The 16,096-nt window shown below is 39.2% G+C and overlaps 2 protein-coding genes across 2 annotated transcripts; both read left to right on the top strand.

Annotated features, from left to right (window-relative positions):
* Positions 1-1,741: 1,741 nt before the first annotated feature.
* On the top strand, positions 1,742-3,807 carry EAF02_002827 (uncharacterized protein; the record flags this gene model as incomplete). Its single annotated transcript, XM_038898875.1, has 2 exons — positions 1,742-2,577; positions 2,787-3,807. The coding sequence occupies 2 exons, from the start codon at positions 1,742-1,744 to the stop codon at positions 3,805-3,807; spliced, it is 1,857 nt and encodes a 618-aa protein (XP_038761163.1).
* Positions 3,808-6,107: 2,300 nt separating this feature from the next.
* Positions 6,108-9,191, top strand: EAF02_002826 (uncharacterized protein; the record flags this gene model as incomplete). The annotated part of the gene is made up of 2 exons (XM_038898874.1): positions 6,108-6,200; positions 6,258-9,191. The coding sequence occupies 2 exons, from the start codon at positions 6,108-6,110 to the stop codon at positions 9,189-9,191; spliced, it is 3,027 nt and encodes a 1,008-aa protein (XP_038761162.1).
* Between the last annotated feature and the right edge of the window lie 6,905 nt (positions 9,192-16,096).

The raw sequence follows: 16,096 nt of genomic DNA, 5'->3' as shown, positions 1-16,096 counted from the left end.
AGATACATGACTAAAAAAAGTATTTAATATAAGAAGTGTGGCAGCATTCACAAATCCTAACAAAGTACCTGGTACCGATTACCTACCTAGAAAAGAATAGCGATGACAATCCTTCCCTTCCTCAGTGCTTCAATATATTAGATGAATAATTGGTCCGATGCATCAAACTTTACCTATCAAAAGAATGCGGAGGGACACAGGTACATAGCTAGGTACATATATTCCGTAGATAGTAGATCGCGGGTACTAGGTACTGGGTACTAGGTATCGGGGCAATCTTACTTTTTGTGAATCCATCTCGTCGAGAATTTTACTGAAGATAGACAAAAGGGGAGAAAATCCAAGGGGGACTAGGATGCCTTAGACTCCGAGGGGGCCGAGGGGGCTAGAATGAGATCGTTGATCAATCTGCAAGATTATCTAGGTACGCAAGCTGGTCGAGGTCCTGACTGGCAGTGAGTGACTGCAGCTAATCCTTAACCTTTGGCTCCTAACTCTTGGGTTACAACATTGGGGGAAAGGAAGGGAATCAATGATCCATCATGTCAATTGTCCTGTTTCTGATGATTCTGGGGTAACTAGGTACTTTACCTACCTTGGTATATACTATTCCGAATCGTTCTTCTTGAGTCAGTCCCTTTAAACTTACAAACCTTACGCATATCAAATCAGAATCTCATTGGGTCTATATACTCTAGACTCTAGAGATACCAGTATGTGCTAAGTCTACATTCCAAGGTGATTGAATATACCTAGGAAGGTACTTGTTACAACCTGTTACCACAAGTCAAATCATTCTCTCGACCACATTAGGGATCGAGATCAAAATGTCTGTTCGTGTTTGATTATCTCATTGTTTGTGTTCGGTCAACTCTATTGCAGATTCCAAGCTGGTGGTAGTGACTCGTGAGTTCAAGGTATTGGAAAACATCGGGATTGAAAAATTCCTTGAGTACCTATGTTTCTAGAACGTTGGAAAGGGTGTCAATACCAAGGTACTAATAACTACCTAGTAGGTACTGAATGTAATGTTTCAACCATTCGGACATTTTTCAGGCGGTTCGTTTTGTTCTCAATATTCCCTCACTCACACCTACTCATTAAAAGTACTGATGCTAATGCTTTAATCGCAGAAAGAAGCTTTGATCCCGACTACCTACCGAGCTACCCTACATAGGTAAAACACAATACGAGCTCGGCTTACATGTTTTCATTATTCGGACCTATGCTCCGCAGTTTTTATGTCCTCTCTAGCAATCGGTTGGACTCGTTGATGATTACCTAGTAGTATTTATTCTTCCTCGAATAAGGTTAAACTGCTTGATCAATGACGTCGAACATGTGCCTTACCGCTCGAGGAACGGCTCGAAAATTGATATAACGCCCGACACTAGCATTTTGAGGCAGTGCGACCGCGGCCTAGTGGTTAAACTTCCTCGCAGAGTCGCAAGTGAAGCGTTGAATTTGTTGATCTCGACGTTCTAGTTTCTTTGCACGCACCGCTGTGCAATTTAGGTGTTATTAGCGTTCCCTAACGGTCTTCTTTTCAATCGAAAATGTTCTGTCTGCTTATCAATCAATTGCAATCTACACTGACATCTAGATGTCACAACATGTTAATACTTCAATCAATATTTCCCTCTGGCCCTTTTTGAAATTCAATCTTAGATGCCTTCCAGAATCCAGTAGCTCATAATCGTTGGCACATTTACAAATGCTCGCGTGCTAACAATTTCTTACCATGGGAGAATCGACGAAAGAGCCAATGCCTAATAAACTTGATCATGTTCCCACCACGAAGCAGCCCAAAACGCGGCCACCGGCTGGATTTCGCGAGAAGATATTACGGAAGCCATTGCCATACTATAGCGGACCATATTCAGTTGGACAAATGGACATTGAAGTACCCGTGCGAGAACCAAGGACATTCTCCCATATCAAGAGACAACATAAGCATGTTTTAAATCTCGAGACGGTCCTCTTCAGTGTTTTCTACCCTTCAAGTTTTGGGTCCGGCGAAGGGCTCTCCCCAGAAGGGGAAAAGAAATGGAGTCGAGCGACATGGCTACCGAGGCCTCGTGTTGAGGTGGCAAAGGGTTATAGTAAATTTGCAGGCCTTCCTTCATGGCCTACTATGGCATTCTTCGGCATGACAACTGCTTTCACCAAACTTCCTGCTTTCCGTAATGCCAAGTTGGCAAAACATTGGCCTCCCGAAAATGCTCGAGAATCCGAATTCGGATACCAGACGAAAAATAGCGCGGGAGAACCTCCACCTGGAGAACCGGAGTCACCATGCTTTCCATTGTTGATCTTCAGTCATGGCCTAGGAGGAACGAGAACTACATACAGTTCTGTCTGTGGGGAATTTGCCAGTTATGGTTTTGTAGTTGTGGCTATAGAACATCGAGATGGTTCGGGACCACGTACTTTCGTCAATTTACCAAAGATGGGTGATAAATTTGGATCACAGAATGTAGATCATTCTGACGAGGCGAAAGAGAGAGGCTATGAGAGATTTGATTATGTTTTTCCAGAAGGAAATGCCAGAGACACCACACCTAATAATGAAAAAGGGTGAGCTAACCCATTCACATTTGATTAAGGGTCCAAAAAGACTCGGCGAAATAAACTCGGGACATCTAGAACTTATTCAAAGGGTTCGGGAAAACACATCCAAGTGGACTGTTTTACATTTTACTACTAGCCATTTAAATAATACAAAATGCACACTCAAAAATTCGATTGCAAAGACAGATTAACAATCACTAACTCGATTCTTTTAGTGTCGATGGCGAACTTCGCGCTGCCCAAATACAGCTTCGCCTTGCTGAAATTGAAGAAGCCTACTACATCATGACGCAAATACATGACGGAAATGGCGCTCGAATCGCTGAAGCCAACCTCCGGCAAAATTCTCCTGGTCGCGTCGGTGGCTCCTCCCGTGGTCTAAAAGGTGTCGACTGGCAGAGTTGGGAGAATCGCTTCCACCTCCAACAGGTCACCATGCTTGGACATTCTTTCGGCGCCGCCACTACCGTCGAAGTTCTCCGCTCCCAAGCTGAACGATTCCCATACATTTCGCAAGGGATTCTGTATGATCCTTGGGGAGGCGCAATCCAACAAGCAGACTGTGATTCAGAGCATCTCATTCACAATCCTTTACTTTGTATCAACAGCGAAGCATTCATGTATTGGCCTTCAAATTTTTCTAGAATCATGTCACTCTGCCGCGAAGCCAAATCACAAGGTACGCTGTGCTGGCTTCTGACTGTCCGTGGTAGCGTACACATCTCGCAATCAGATTTTTCACTCCTTTATCCGAATGTTAGCAGTTTCCTGCTAAAAATGACCGTCAATCCACGAAGAGCCATCGATTTAAATATTAATGCCAGTTTAGAATTTTTGAAAATGGTAATGCCAAGAAGAATCAGCGCCATGAATAGAGGCACTAATGAGGGGTTGCTGGAGGTCGAGCAATTAGATGAGTTACCAGATGTGCATCAGCCGAAGAAGAAATATATTGCGGGTAGATTGAGAATTCCACATGAAATGCGCATTCGATTAACACCACAATGGATACGGATGACGAAAGGGAAGACGAAAAACTGTCAGGAAAGGTGCGCTTGTAGGAATGGGAGACGGAAACCAAAGAAAAACATCGCGACAGATCCACAGGGAAAAATACTGCCGGGCTTAGAAGATTTAGAAATCGGGGAAGAGATCTGGATGCATGTTGCGCCGACGGCGGAAGAGCTGAGGAAGCATGGGATTGGGGGGCACAAATGGAAATCAAAGTGCGGCTAATGAGAGAGATAGAGATGAGGGGAATAGCGATTGTATGGTTCATTATGAGGGGCCAGGGGAGGAGCGAACAGAATAATGAGGGGGGTGGGGCTGGCGGGCCATAGGGGAATTGAACAGAGGATGATGGAGAGAGGGTGAGAAGGAATGGGTAGGGAGATTTTCATTCATATCAGACTATATGCTGTAAGATTACCTACATACAAGTAAATATTATAAAACAAACCAAAATAGATCCAGATCAATACAACGGTAAATAATATACTATTTTTATAACAATATATATAATACAGTTTACAGTCACAGTCACAGTCACAGTCCAGTCAACTATCCACAAACAATTCTTATTTCTTCACTGAAAATTCCTATCCATTCTACCTCGTACACACAATACAACAATTCTAACACCTGTAATGCCCCCACCTAACTCTCTACGGAGTAGTAGAATCTCCCTCTATGCCCAATAAAATAAAACATCGAAACCCCCTCATTTATACCCACTTCGTAATACCAAACCTCCTATCTAATATCCAAGTGCCTAGCTAGGTACACCAGTCCTCTGTAATAAGTAAAAACTCGGAACCCGGAATTGTAAAATAGATGATAAAAAACTTGGCATGGCTTTGTGAGCGGGGTAGGGCAGATGTGTTAGTGGATGCAAGCTTATGGGTTATGGGTTGTGAGTGTTTATTGTGTAGTAAATTGTAATATCAGAAATTGTAATGGGTATCAGATTCGACTTTTCTGCGGCTTCCAGGGAAATGGATATTCTGGATACCCCGTGTTCGGAACGGGCCGCAGCTTGGAGAGTGTGGTTGTAATTGTGATGGTATGGTATGGTAATAAATGGAATGTTGGAATGGGTAATGAATAATGTATTTGTTTATGCTTTATGGAATGGCTGTATAGATAGGTATGAAATGAATCTTGGAATGGAGTAGCATAAAATATATATGATATCCATGCATATATTACCTCCGTAGAAGTAACAAGAGCTGGGAATACACCGGTACCGTACGAACATCCAGACCTCGACACATAGATCCTGCGTCGATCATATTATGCCACTTTTTTTCGTGAATCCATAAATGGCATTCTGGGGGAGTTGCATTCTAAGCAGAGGAGAGAGGGTGGGGAAAAAAGAAAGGGAAAGGGAAAAAAAGAACTTTCGATTCTCGCAGCAGACCGGTGGATCTGACTGAACCCATGCTGCTACCGATGATATTTACGAAGCACCTAGGTGATAGAGAGGCAGGCAGGGAGGGAGGTATATACATAACAATGGATCATATCGACCCAGGTATGTGCATATGCAAATCTATAATAGGTATAAATAACAAAGGCTTAACCCTTCTCCGTCAAGCGTGATTCAACCTTAAACATCCACATCGCCGACACTCATTCTCATTTGGTCCTCAGATAAACTACAGTGACAACGAAAATCATACGTGCAGCCAATATCGATTTCAGCACCTGCGCCAAGACATAACACAGACATCACACACATAACACGAGCGGAAAAGTATCGATGAAAGACAAGGGTTTTCTCAAACCGTGAGGAGCTTCTTTCATCATTTGTTGAATTTGTTAACACATGTTACCTCATTACCTCTGTTACCACTTCATTTTTACCAATCTGTCTAGGGGTGGGGAGAGAAAGAGACCAAAAGAGACCAAAAGAGACCAAAAGAGACCAAAAGAGACCAAAAGAGACCAAAAGAGACAGAAAAGGGAAAAGAACCTGTTAGAACCTGTCAATCTGGAAGCACCCAGAGAATCTGCAAAGTATTACTGGTATACTGGTATTTGTCAAGTGCTTTTCTTTACTTGCATCTTTTTCCATCCAGTTACAGTTGCGATGTGTGTTCTTGATCATATCGTATCATATCACATCACCAACAAAACATAACATCTCTCCATCACGAGGTAGCATCAGCTTTCTTTACTCTCTACTACTATTGCATCAGCAGTAGACTTTCGGTTTCGCTTTGATTCCATTTGATCTGGACATTTCTGCTACTGTTCCGTACATTCGCTTTTACGATTATATTGTGGAAAAAAAGAAAGAGAAGAAGATAATTCTTCGTCAATCTCATTGCTTTATATCAATTGCTCTTCTCTACCTACCTACTTACTAGATTCCCTCACAATCACCATATCATAATCCGATACCAGCATTCACTACTCGGAGTCATTTAATGAGAGCTGCGCCGAAACGCTCAAATGTGTCATGTACTCCATTGACCCTGTCCACATACTTTAATTGATCATCTATCACATTTCAACCCAGGTACAATCTCGAAATGAATTTCAAGGAGAAAGCGAAACATGGCCGCTCGGAACCAGTGCGGAGAAACACACTTGAACGTATGCTCGAGTTAGAGAACAGGAGCAAGGTACGCAAAAGAATATCTCACATAGCCAAGTATTATTGCCTAACATACATAAATTAGCTGCAGCGCATGCAAGCCTCGACAGCGGCAGTCAGTCAACCGCTGCGTAATAGCTTTTTTCGCGAGAGGCGTCCGAGCAGTTCTAATGTATATACCAACTTTCCTCCCGAACGTCCTGTCCCATTCAGACAACCAGATCGAGCAATGACTACCCCAACATTATCCGTTGCGGTGCCTCCTGCGCAGATATTCGAAAAATCCAAAACAGCACCCAAAGCATCTAAAAAGGTATTTGTGGTTGAGCCGGTGAAGGAAAAGTCCCCGCAGATTGTTGCAGATGTAGATGCAGACGATTCTGATGCATCCTCAATATGTCGGTCGCCAGCTTGGGATGGTGGTGACGGCAAGCAAAGAAGAATGGCAAAGAAAGAAGCTCAAGATATGCGCAAGAAGGAAGAAGAGCGGTTAAGAAAAGAGAAAGAAAAGGCCGAAAGGGAGACCCGAGCCGCGGCACAAAAACAAAAGGGTCGATTGAGCAAGGCGCCTCCAACCAGCAAGCGCCTAAGTAAAACGATACCCGCAGCTCCAGTGGGTCGAGCCAACTCTGAACCTGCAGTACAAGTTGCGCCGGAAATAATACAATTGAGTCCTGATTTCGATGATGGTAGACGATCAAGGCGAACGAGTTTGGATCTTGGTCTCAAGAAACTTATGTCTTCTTTCAGATCCAGATCCAGATCCACAAGCATTTCTGCGGATGCAACGCCAAGAAATCAATCAAGCTCGAGTTCTCCAACCTCGACCGGATTCATTGGAGGCTTAAAATTGCAACAATCGAGTGAAGCGGCGGCCCAAAACGAACTCCGAGATGGGAAGTCGTCAAATAACAGACCAGCTAGCCACGGTAACAAACCTGGTCAGAGTCGACCGCCCATATCACTTGAGAACTCTCGATATCGCACATTGGACCTGTTGGCTCCTTTTGGAAACAGTGCACCTGCTGTCGAACTCCCAACAAAATCCCAAAGTGAGGACTCTTATAGCCCCCATACTCTAAAAGGGCCGGGAGCCAGTGAACAGCTCGCTAGTGATCTAGAACCAATCATGAATAGAAATCCTCGAGCCCGAAAACCGAACGAAAATTTGAGATTGGATCATGGTATAGAGTCAACAGTGAATTATAAGGCCAATCATAAGCCTCAATCGCCGCATGCTGCTCCGCCATCTCCAGGCTTTAGATTTGGCTTGGAAAAAAGCATACCAGCAACCCAAAAAGTACAAGAACCTTTGTATTCTCAGAATTTTGATATATCTCCTGAAGAGACTAGTTCTGAAAACAACGAATATTTTCCACAGCTAAAAAACTTCGGCAACCAACGAGATCTAAGCAGCTCAACCCATGATATCAAATTGGACGCCGCTCCCATAAAGGAAGTTATGAGGAGAACACCGTCAGTTCATAATGCGACTGGACGTAGTAGGTCGGTTTCTCGAGCTAGAGAAAATGCGGAAGTGGTGGACCATGAAGAAGATTTTCGGGCATTCATAGACGATGAAGGAGCTCCTCCAGGTTTCAGGCTCACTGCGCAACCATCCCAGAGCAGTATTCAACCAGAAGAGGGCATGTTCTCTAGGCGCGATTTGCAAGTCCCATCTTTCTACCCAAGCCCGTTATCGCTCCAACCCAAAGGAGCCAAAAATGGTACAGCGAATGTAAGTCATAGATATTCGTCTGCCCCAGACTCGCCTTCTCTGCAAACTTCTCATCTGGATGAACCTCTTAAAAAGTTACGCCCGCAATCTACCCTTTCACCACGTGCCGCCGGCTTTGACAGCAGATCTGCACTACCGAGTCAAGCTGCTCGGAGAGTATCAGAACCCGAATACTTGTCCCCCACCGCTTTGTCGCCTCTAGAAAGCAATCCTGTGCCACAGCAGAAACTCTCTCCCCAAACGGCTAACACAACTTCACCTCGTCGCCAGAAGGACCGAAGATCTAGCTCTAGATCTTACACAGGATCAAGTGAAGAATATCTGAGTTTCGATGAGCAGTCCAGTATCACCACTCCAGCAGTTTCAAGACCACAGTCGCAGAAGGGTCCTATTGCATCTAGTCATGATACCGCATCTCACAAGTATCACAAAGTCCAAGATTCTTGGAATCAAACTCCGATCCCGGTTAAAATCAAAGATGAAGAAGGTAACACTTATACGCTAAGTGGCCAGGCCACTTCTACTTCACAATCTGCAAATCTTCATGCGTCTCTAGCTTCTGCAGATCCCAACACAGATGCGGGAGTTGCAGATCTTCAACGGAGACTTAGTTTGAGTAAGTCATCGTCAACTACTGCGCTGCAACATACTTTGAATTTTCTACCAGAGCTCAAACATCAACCATTGCGTCCACGACAAGGTCCTGGGAAACGACAAAGTATTGAGGGAAAGAATGTGCCTGGGAAGGGAGATGGAAATGGACACGGGCACGGGGGAAAGCTTAGACGAGAATCGGCATCTGCCTCTGCTTACGCGCAATACAACGATTCCAAAAACTCACTCATGTCATCGTCCGCTTTTAACGGAGGCGAATCATCTAATTCTAACAGCAATTCCAGCTCTTCCGAAAAAGACAACAGTAATGACAGCAGCCAATATCTTCGATCAGCTCGTCTCGCAATTCCACCCAGAAAAGGCCCTCGCATGTCCAACCAAATCGCAGCCTCTTCAGCACAGAGTCTTCACAGTAATGGACAGGGTGGAATTGAACCAATGGCGAAAATGTTTGTTATTTGCTGTGGATGCAACTATTTCCATGATATGCCGAGTAAGCTCTACGAGTGCATGGCAAAACCGGAGGCGGTGGTCAAGGATGAGGGATTAGGGGTTAGTGGGGTGGTTAGCACGAGGGTTAGTTGTCCTTGGTGTGGACACGGGATGAGTACGAAGTGTTGTGAGGGGTGGGCGGCGGTGGTGGTGCTGAAGGAGAGGATGCATTAGGGGTTTATGGGAGGATAAATGGGCGAAATGAGGGAATTGAAGGAGGGGAGTTAATGATTCATGTTTTATGGGAGTGAAAATTTAGCGTAGCGTTGGATGGTAGACCATGGTATGGGGATGAACGAAAAACTTGGATCTGTTTCAAAGTTGGGAATGGGAGATTTAGCTCGGTTGGGTTTGGACATGGTAGTAGGAAAATATTAGACGCATGGTATGGTATGAATGATATGACAGCATTGCATGGATAGATGGATATTGAGGAAGAGTGAAAGGAAATTCACATGGATAGGATCGAATGAATGATTTTTTTGTTGAATGAAAGGTTAAAATGGGATACAAGATTTACGATAATGATACGCATATACGCGGGGATATAATTGGGCGATGGTTTTTGGTTTGTATGCAGTTTTTGTATATGGAGGTGGATGGAGGGAGAAGAGAGGAGAGGAGAGGAGGTTTCGAGGAGGTGCTGAAGAGTGGGCGGGGGCTGTTGTTGTGGACTTGAGATTGCGGAATACTTGTGAGATGGGAGGAACTCTGGTCTCTATGTAGGTAGAAGTAGAATGAATGAATGAATGAATGGTGAATGATGAATGGATGAATGGATGAATGATGAATGGATGAATGGATGAATGGATGAATGGATGAATGGATGATGATGAATGGATGAATGGATGAATGAATAAAGAATGAATCAATGACAATTTTATGAACAGATCGGTGAAGGGATAAATGAATACTTTGTGATATGTGATGTGAGTGAAAAGTTAGTATGGATACCTATTTACCTATCTATGTATTCGAGAGATTTGAGAAATTTAGCTAGAGTCGTTGGATGTGGGAATGAGATGTAATGGTGTGTAGGTAGGTAGGTAGGTAGGTAAGTAAGATAGGAATGTAAATGTTGATTTGAGGAAGTGGGGAAACTGAGGTAGGGAATGTGTGGGTGGATGAATAGGTAGGTAAATAGGTAGGTAAATACCTAGGTAGGTAGGGTAGGGGTGTTCGCTAATGGTAAATCTTATACCGTGGGATTTCGCTTCGCTTCGCTTCGATGATAATAGTAGTGATGATGTAAGTCTAATCTTAAAATCCACAGCAGAAGTTTTCTGCGGGATGTATGGAAATGGAAATGGAAATGGAAATAGATTAGAGCGGAAAGGAGAAGGGAAGGGGAGGGAGGAATTTAAAAAGTGTGCTGTTTTGTGTTGAGCTTGGGGCTTAGAGGAAGGTTCTCGGGATACTGTAGGATTCTCGATCGCTTATTAGTCGGTTAGGTTTGTTGGGATGAGGGGAGGGGATGAGGGGATGAGGATACTAAATGATTTCTGGTTTTTAGAACTTCTTGTTGGAATTGATTTGTGAATTGTAGACGAGGTTGGGTGTGGATTGGATTGGATTGGATTGGGTTGGATTGGATTGTGGTGTTGAGGTACTTGTAGTATTGAGGAGCTTGTGTTGTAGAGGGGCTTGTATTATAGTTGATATTCATTCTTAGTCTAATCGTTGCTTTCGAGTGTAGCGACTCTTACAACAGATTTTGCCTACTATGGCTACGCAGACACCGCTATCTGAGGGGAGTAGTTAGTATTTGTGGTTTGGGGTTGGTTATTGTAGGATAGAGAGGGCAGCGTACTGATGGAGAATAGAGAGCTTTAGATGGTGTCGGGATATCGATCATGTGATCTAAGAGGGCACTGTATTGCACTAGCGTATGTACTAGCGTATGCACTAGCGCTAGCACTTCTACTATATTAAATACTAGCTTCCCATAGTTAATAATGATCAAGGACGAATAATACAATCAATCATATTGATAAGACTGAAGTACTTTACACTTTAATCAACACTAAGTTGATACCAACACTAATTAGTGATATCACAAATTAGAGCCTTGGATTCTACTAAAAAGCACTAGGTGTTTAGAAGTAGTATTCAGGATTAATAGAAATTCTGAAGAGACCATAAAGAAAGATATTCATTATACTGAATACGATACACTTTCTCTCCTTATTGTACTAAAGAATATACTCTGGATAATGTATTAGGAAAACATATTCAAAAGAAATCGACTAGTTAAATGTGACAAATCGATTTTGCATCCATTACACATTCACCTTTATACTACACATTGTATAAAATAAACCCTTTATCTAAATACCTTTTATATACCTTTTCATACCTCTCATATCTACAATATACCTATAATCTTCGAAATACCTATAATCTACCTATAACCTTCGAAATACCTACAACCTTCGAAATACCCCCTATACACACCTTATCATGTCGGATAGCGATAATACCCCGATTATCTCTAAAGTTATCAGCAAGGAATTATATACAGAAAAGGAAGAGGAGCACTGCGAAAAATAATTAAGCCTATTAAAGGAATAACAGGCTGATAATGGAATTGTTGATTTTGATTCTAAGGAGTTTACCAAATACATCAAATTCAAGTGTAAACAATACGACTATAAGGATATCAACAACAACAAGCTAGTCGAGATCTTTTATAATAACTTCAGCATATTCACAAATAAGCAATTCGCAAAGATCCATTAGTTGGATACACGAAAACTACGAATAGTATTACATGCCCAAGGGGTATGGATGCCGAAATTAGGTGTTGAAGCATTTACAGCTTATACAACCAATTATATAGATCTATTATAGATATGTAAATGAAAAATCAAGTTTAGGAAGTTCTGAAAGATTGTAATTTTAAAGAATCTAAGTTTAGATCCAGAACAATTAATAGATTTATTAACAACAATTTCGAATATAACAAAGATAATCGAAAAGATAATAAGAAGAATAACAAAGGAGAAGATCCTAATAATAATGATGATAATGATGGTAATAGGAAGGATAATAAAGGTCGACACGATAGGGATAAGAAATTATTAATATATTTTAATACGCAATCTCTTATCAATTTATCGAAATTCTATACCAATAAGAAGAAATATAACAAGAACAATGATAATTTCGATTTCAAACTCTCGATATTCTATAAAATCTTATGATGTACGGAGGTGCCTATGAATATATAATACAAGGTATTCCTAATCATATTAAAAACTAATATACTTGAATTCTTTCATACCAACTATAAAGTACTACTATCTACATTCAAAGAGCTTTGCATTTATATACAAAGTAACTTTGAGGGAAAAGAGTACCAATATAATATACTATCTAAATAGAATAGTATTATTCTCAAATTGATTAAAAAGGAATATAAAAACAAGCTATTTAATAAGTATCTTACTATTATAATCAAGTAGCTATATATACTACAACATCGACTTGATCTTATTATACAGCAGATATCACATCTACACAATAAGCTTATACTAATATATAAAAATATTGAGATATACAACCTAGCTTATTTCGATCCCAAAAAGAAGATATCTGATTTAATCAATCAATTATGATAATTTATTAATATATGGGAGAGATCATATAAGGAAGAAGATACAATACTATTCACTGATAGAAGATTCCGCAATAATAATGATCGGAATAGTTTCAGGTGGTTCTAGAGGTTTCAGAAGCAGTAATTTTCAGAAGTAATAGCTTCAAGAACAATATTAATAGGTTTCAATAACAATCTAATTCTTCAAATCAATGAAATCATTACTGGATATATAAGAAAGAGGAATGTCGATCAACAAAGCATTCCCAGGAGGAACAGGATAAAAACCGATGTGAATATTGGGAAAAGATTAAGGATGGTAGTAATAATGCGTTTAATAAATATTACAATCAATAATTGATCGAATACGAAGAAGAAGCTACTAATACAGAATCTGATTCAAAAACCGAAATAGGATAGTTCTTTATAGATCTTAATATCAATAATACTGAAGAAAAAGCATTTTTCGTTAGTTTAGAATCTATGAATGATTAAGAGATATTCAATCAATTGTTAGTTAATATAATATTGTATACATTGATTAGAGATCCTATTGAAGCTACTTTATCGCAGAAAGTACAATAAACATCTTTTATACAAGTTACACAAATAAGGAGTTCTTGGTATATATATCGATACAGCTTGTACAAATAAATCTACAGTTGGGATTAGACAATATCATACATAACAACAGGTATGCTTAGTGATGTATAATCCACAAACAACAGGAACAGCGAATATACACTTTGGAAAGGAGGACTGCAACATCAATAGATTCATTTCGTGTCAATACACCATTTGAATACATTGTTTTTTATATTGTGGATATCGATATTCATTTTTATTAGAACTTGAGGATATAGACCAGCTTAAAGTATTCTACAACAATATCACTAACAAATTCATCAATTCAATCGGTCAATATTCTGTTATTAGGAGACGCGGGCATACATTTTGACATGGAAGGTGAATATGGATCAGCTTATTCAAAAGTCTATTCGTTAGAATGACTGCTATTTAACAATTACTAAGCTATAGTATTTATATCAACAATTCGACCACCCATCTGCACAACGCTTTTATAATATATTATAATGTACAAGCTACAACGAGAGTAATAATGCTATAAAACATCTCATCAAATACTGCAAGCACTATCAAATGTATAGCAAGTTACCCGAATGTTTCCAGATTCATTCTACTAGAGGATATTGAATTTAATTATACTATATATGTCGATATCATATATATTACAAACAACTAGTTTTGTATATTGTTGATAATGGCAATATACTATCAAGTAGCTTGGTTCCTTGAAAAATGTTTCAGCTAAGTATATTATTTGATACTCTTTGAGAGTGTTGGATTGATATATATTGGGACTATCAGATTACATTTATTTATGATGTAGGAAAGAAACTTGTAAGTAAAGAGTTTGTTTAGAATGCAAAATCTATATCAATCATTATCAAGAGTATACTTAGTTGAAATATATAACTCTGTAGGTATAGTGGAGAGATATCATTACTCCCTATATTGTATATATAAAATCTTGATTAAAAAAGCTTAAAGATACATAATTTGACAAAAGCAATAATCTTGTAAATGGCAATGAAAGCTGTGAATGATATAGTTGGATTGAATGGGCTTGTTTTTATACTACTAGTTTATAGGATATACCCTTAGATTGAGTGATATTAATCCACTAATCCCGACAATCATTTTAATGCGTGAAAGCTATGAAGAAAGCTATGGCAGAAGTATATTATATTACGAGCTAAGAGATAGGTCACAGAAGCGCTCAGACTGAGGAATGGACTATTTACAATATCAGTCCTTATTCTATCATTTAATTTACAAGTTTTAATATAGAGAGAAGGAAAAGGTGGTAATATATTAGGCAAGTGGACCTGAACCATACACTCTGATTGGAATGGATAAGGAAATATATTAAAATGGAACTATCAGTGGACCGATTAAATTCGATCTACGTCTGTATGACCTTTTATGAAGAGCCTAAAGAAATCAAATCGAATGATGGTAATAATTACGAATATGATAACAACAATGATACTATAATAATTGATATATTACGAATGGAAATACTATAACTGCAAATACTACTGTCCAGCAGTATAACCAGATATACAACTACATTGTCACATAAGAAGCAACTTAACTAATATGATTAATTTAACGGATATCGATATTAAGCTATTACTATTGTAATTAACTGTATTCTTGTAAGATGATATATCTACACAATATAAAGAATCATGACGTAAGGAAGTTAATAGATTAATAGAAAATGGAGTCTTTAAAATCATTTCAAAAGCTAGTATACCATCCGGAACACAATTATTTAAATTATAATTTATAACGAAATAAAAGAAGAAAGTATTGATAAAGTATATACGAAATTACGATTAGTGGTTCAGGTATATTAAGATTAGGCAAAACCATTGTTTTGATATAATCACCAAACTATTCAATATATTAGTTAGTGTATTATATTACACTTACCGCTATTTTGCAAGCATCAAATAAGTATATTCAAATCTATTTATAAGACATCACATAAGCATATATTCAATCAACCACGACTTTGAATAGATCTATTTATATGGAAGCATTAGAAGAGATCGGACTTGATTTCGATATATGCTATACATTATAAAGCCCTTGTATAGTATACCAAAAGCAGGAAATCACTGATTTGGAACCTACCATAATCACCATAGGGATAGGCTAAATATAACGCAATCTACATACAATCCCTGTTTACTTTATTCCAATGACAGCATTGGCATTGTAGGACTACAAATTGATGATACTCTTATAGTTACAGACGAAAGATTTGTACAATTAGAACAAGAGCAGTTGGAAAAAGCTGGATTTATGGCTAAAAACAGAGAGCAACTCATCGAAAATTATTCATTTAAGTTTAATAATAGTTTAAATTACTCTTAAGAGTAATAGAATCTATCTGAATCAGGAGAAACAATACGATAATCTCCGAATAGTTACACTAGGAAGTGTTGATATACAGGGAACAAGAGGAAAAGATTCGAAAGAATATCATTTCGAAGAATCAATATATCATTTAATGTACAAGAAGTATGTATATTGCAATAGTATATCAATCAGAGGCATTATATCATTTTTCAATTACTGTCCAGATAATAGATCCAAGGAAGAAAATGCTATTAAGCTTAATAAGGTTATTAAATAGTAGATGGACAATCCAAGAAGAGGATTAACCTTTATACCTCTCGATATGGATTCTATTGAATTAGTTGTTTTTACCAATACATCCTTTACTAATAATACTGATCTATCTTCACAAATTGGCTATATTATATATTTAGTAGATAAATACAGTAATACTAATATCATCCATTAGATGTCGATTAAATGCAAGAGAATTACTAGAAGTATACTAGCTTCTGAGCTATATGCACTAGTTCTAGGTTTCGATATA

The sequence above is a fragment of the Botrytis sinoallii genome, assembly GCF_014898435.1.
Source record: "Botrytis sinoallii strain Bc 23 chromosome Unknown BSIN_004, whole genome shotgun sequence".
In the NCBI taxonomy this organism is placed as follows: Eukaryota; Fungi; Ascomycota; class Leotiomycetes; order Helotiales; family Sclerotiniaceae; genus Botrytis; species Botrytis sinoallii.
Note: the sequence above shows the minus strand (reverse complement) of the source record. Positions and strands in the feature narration are given on the sequence as shown.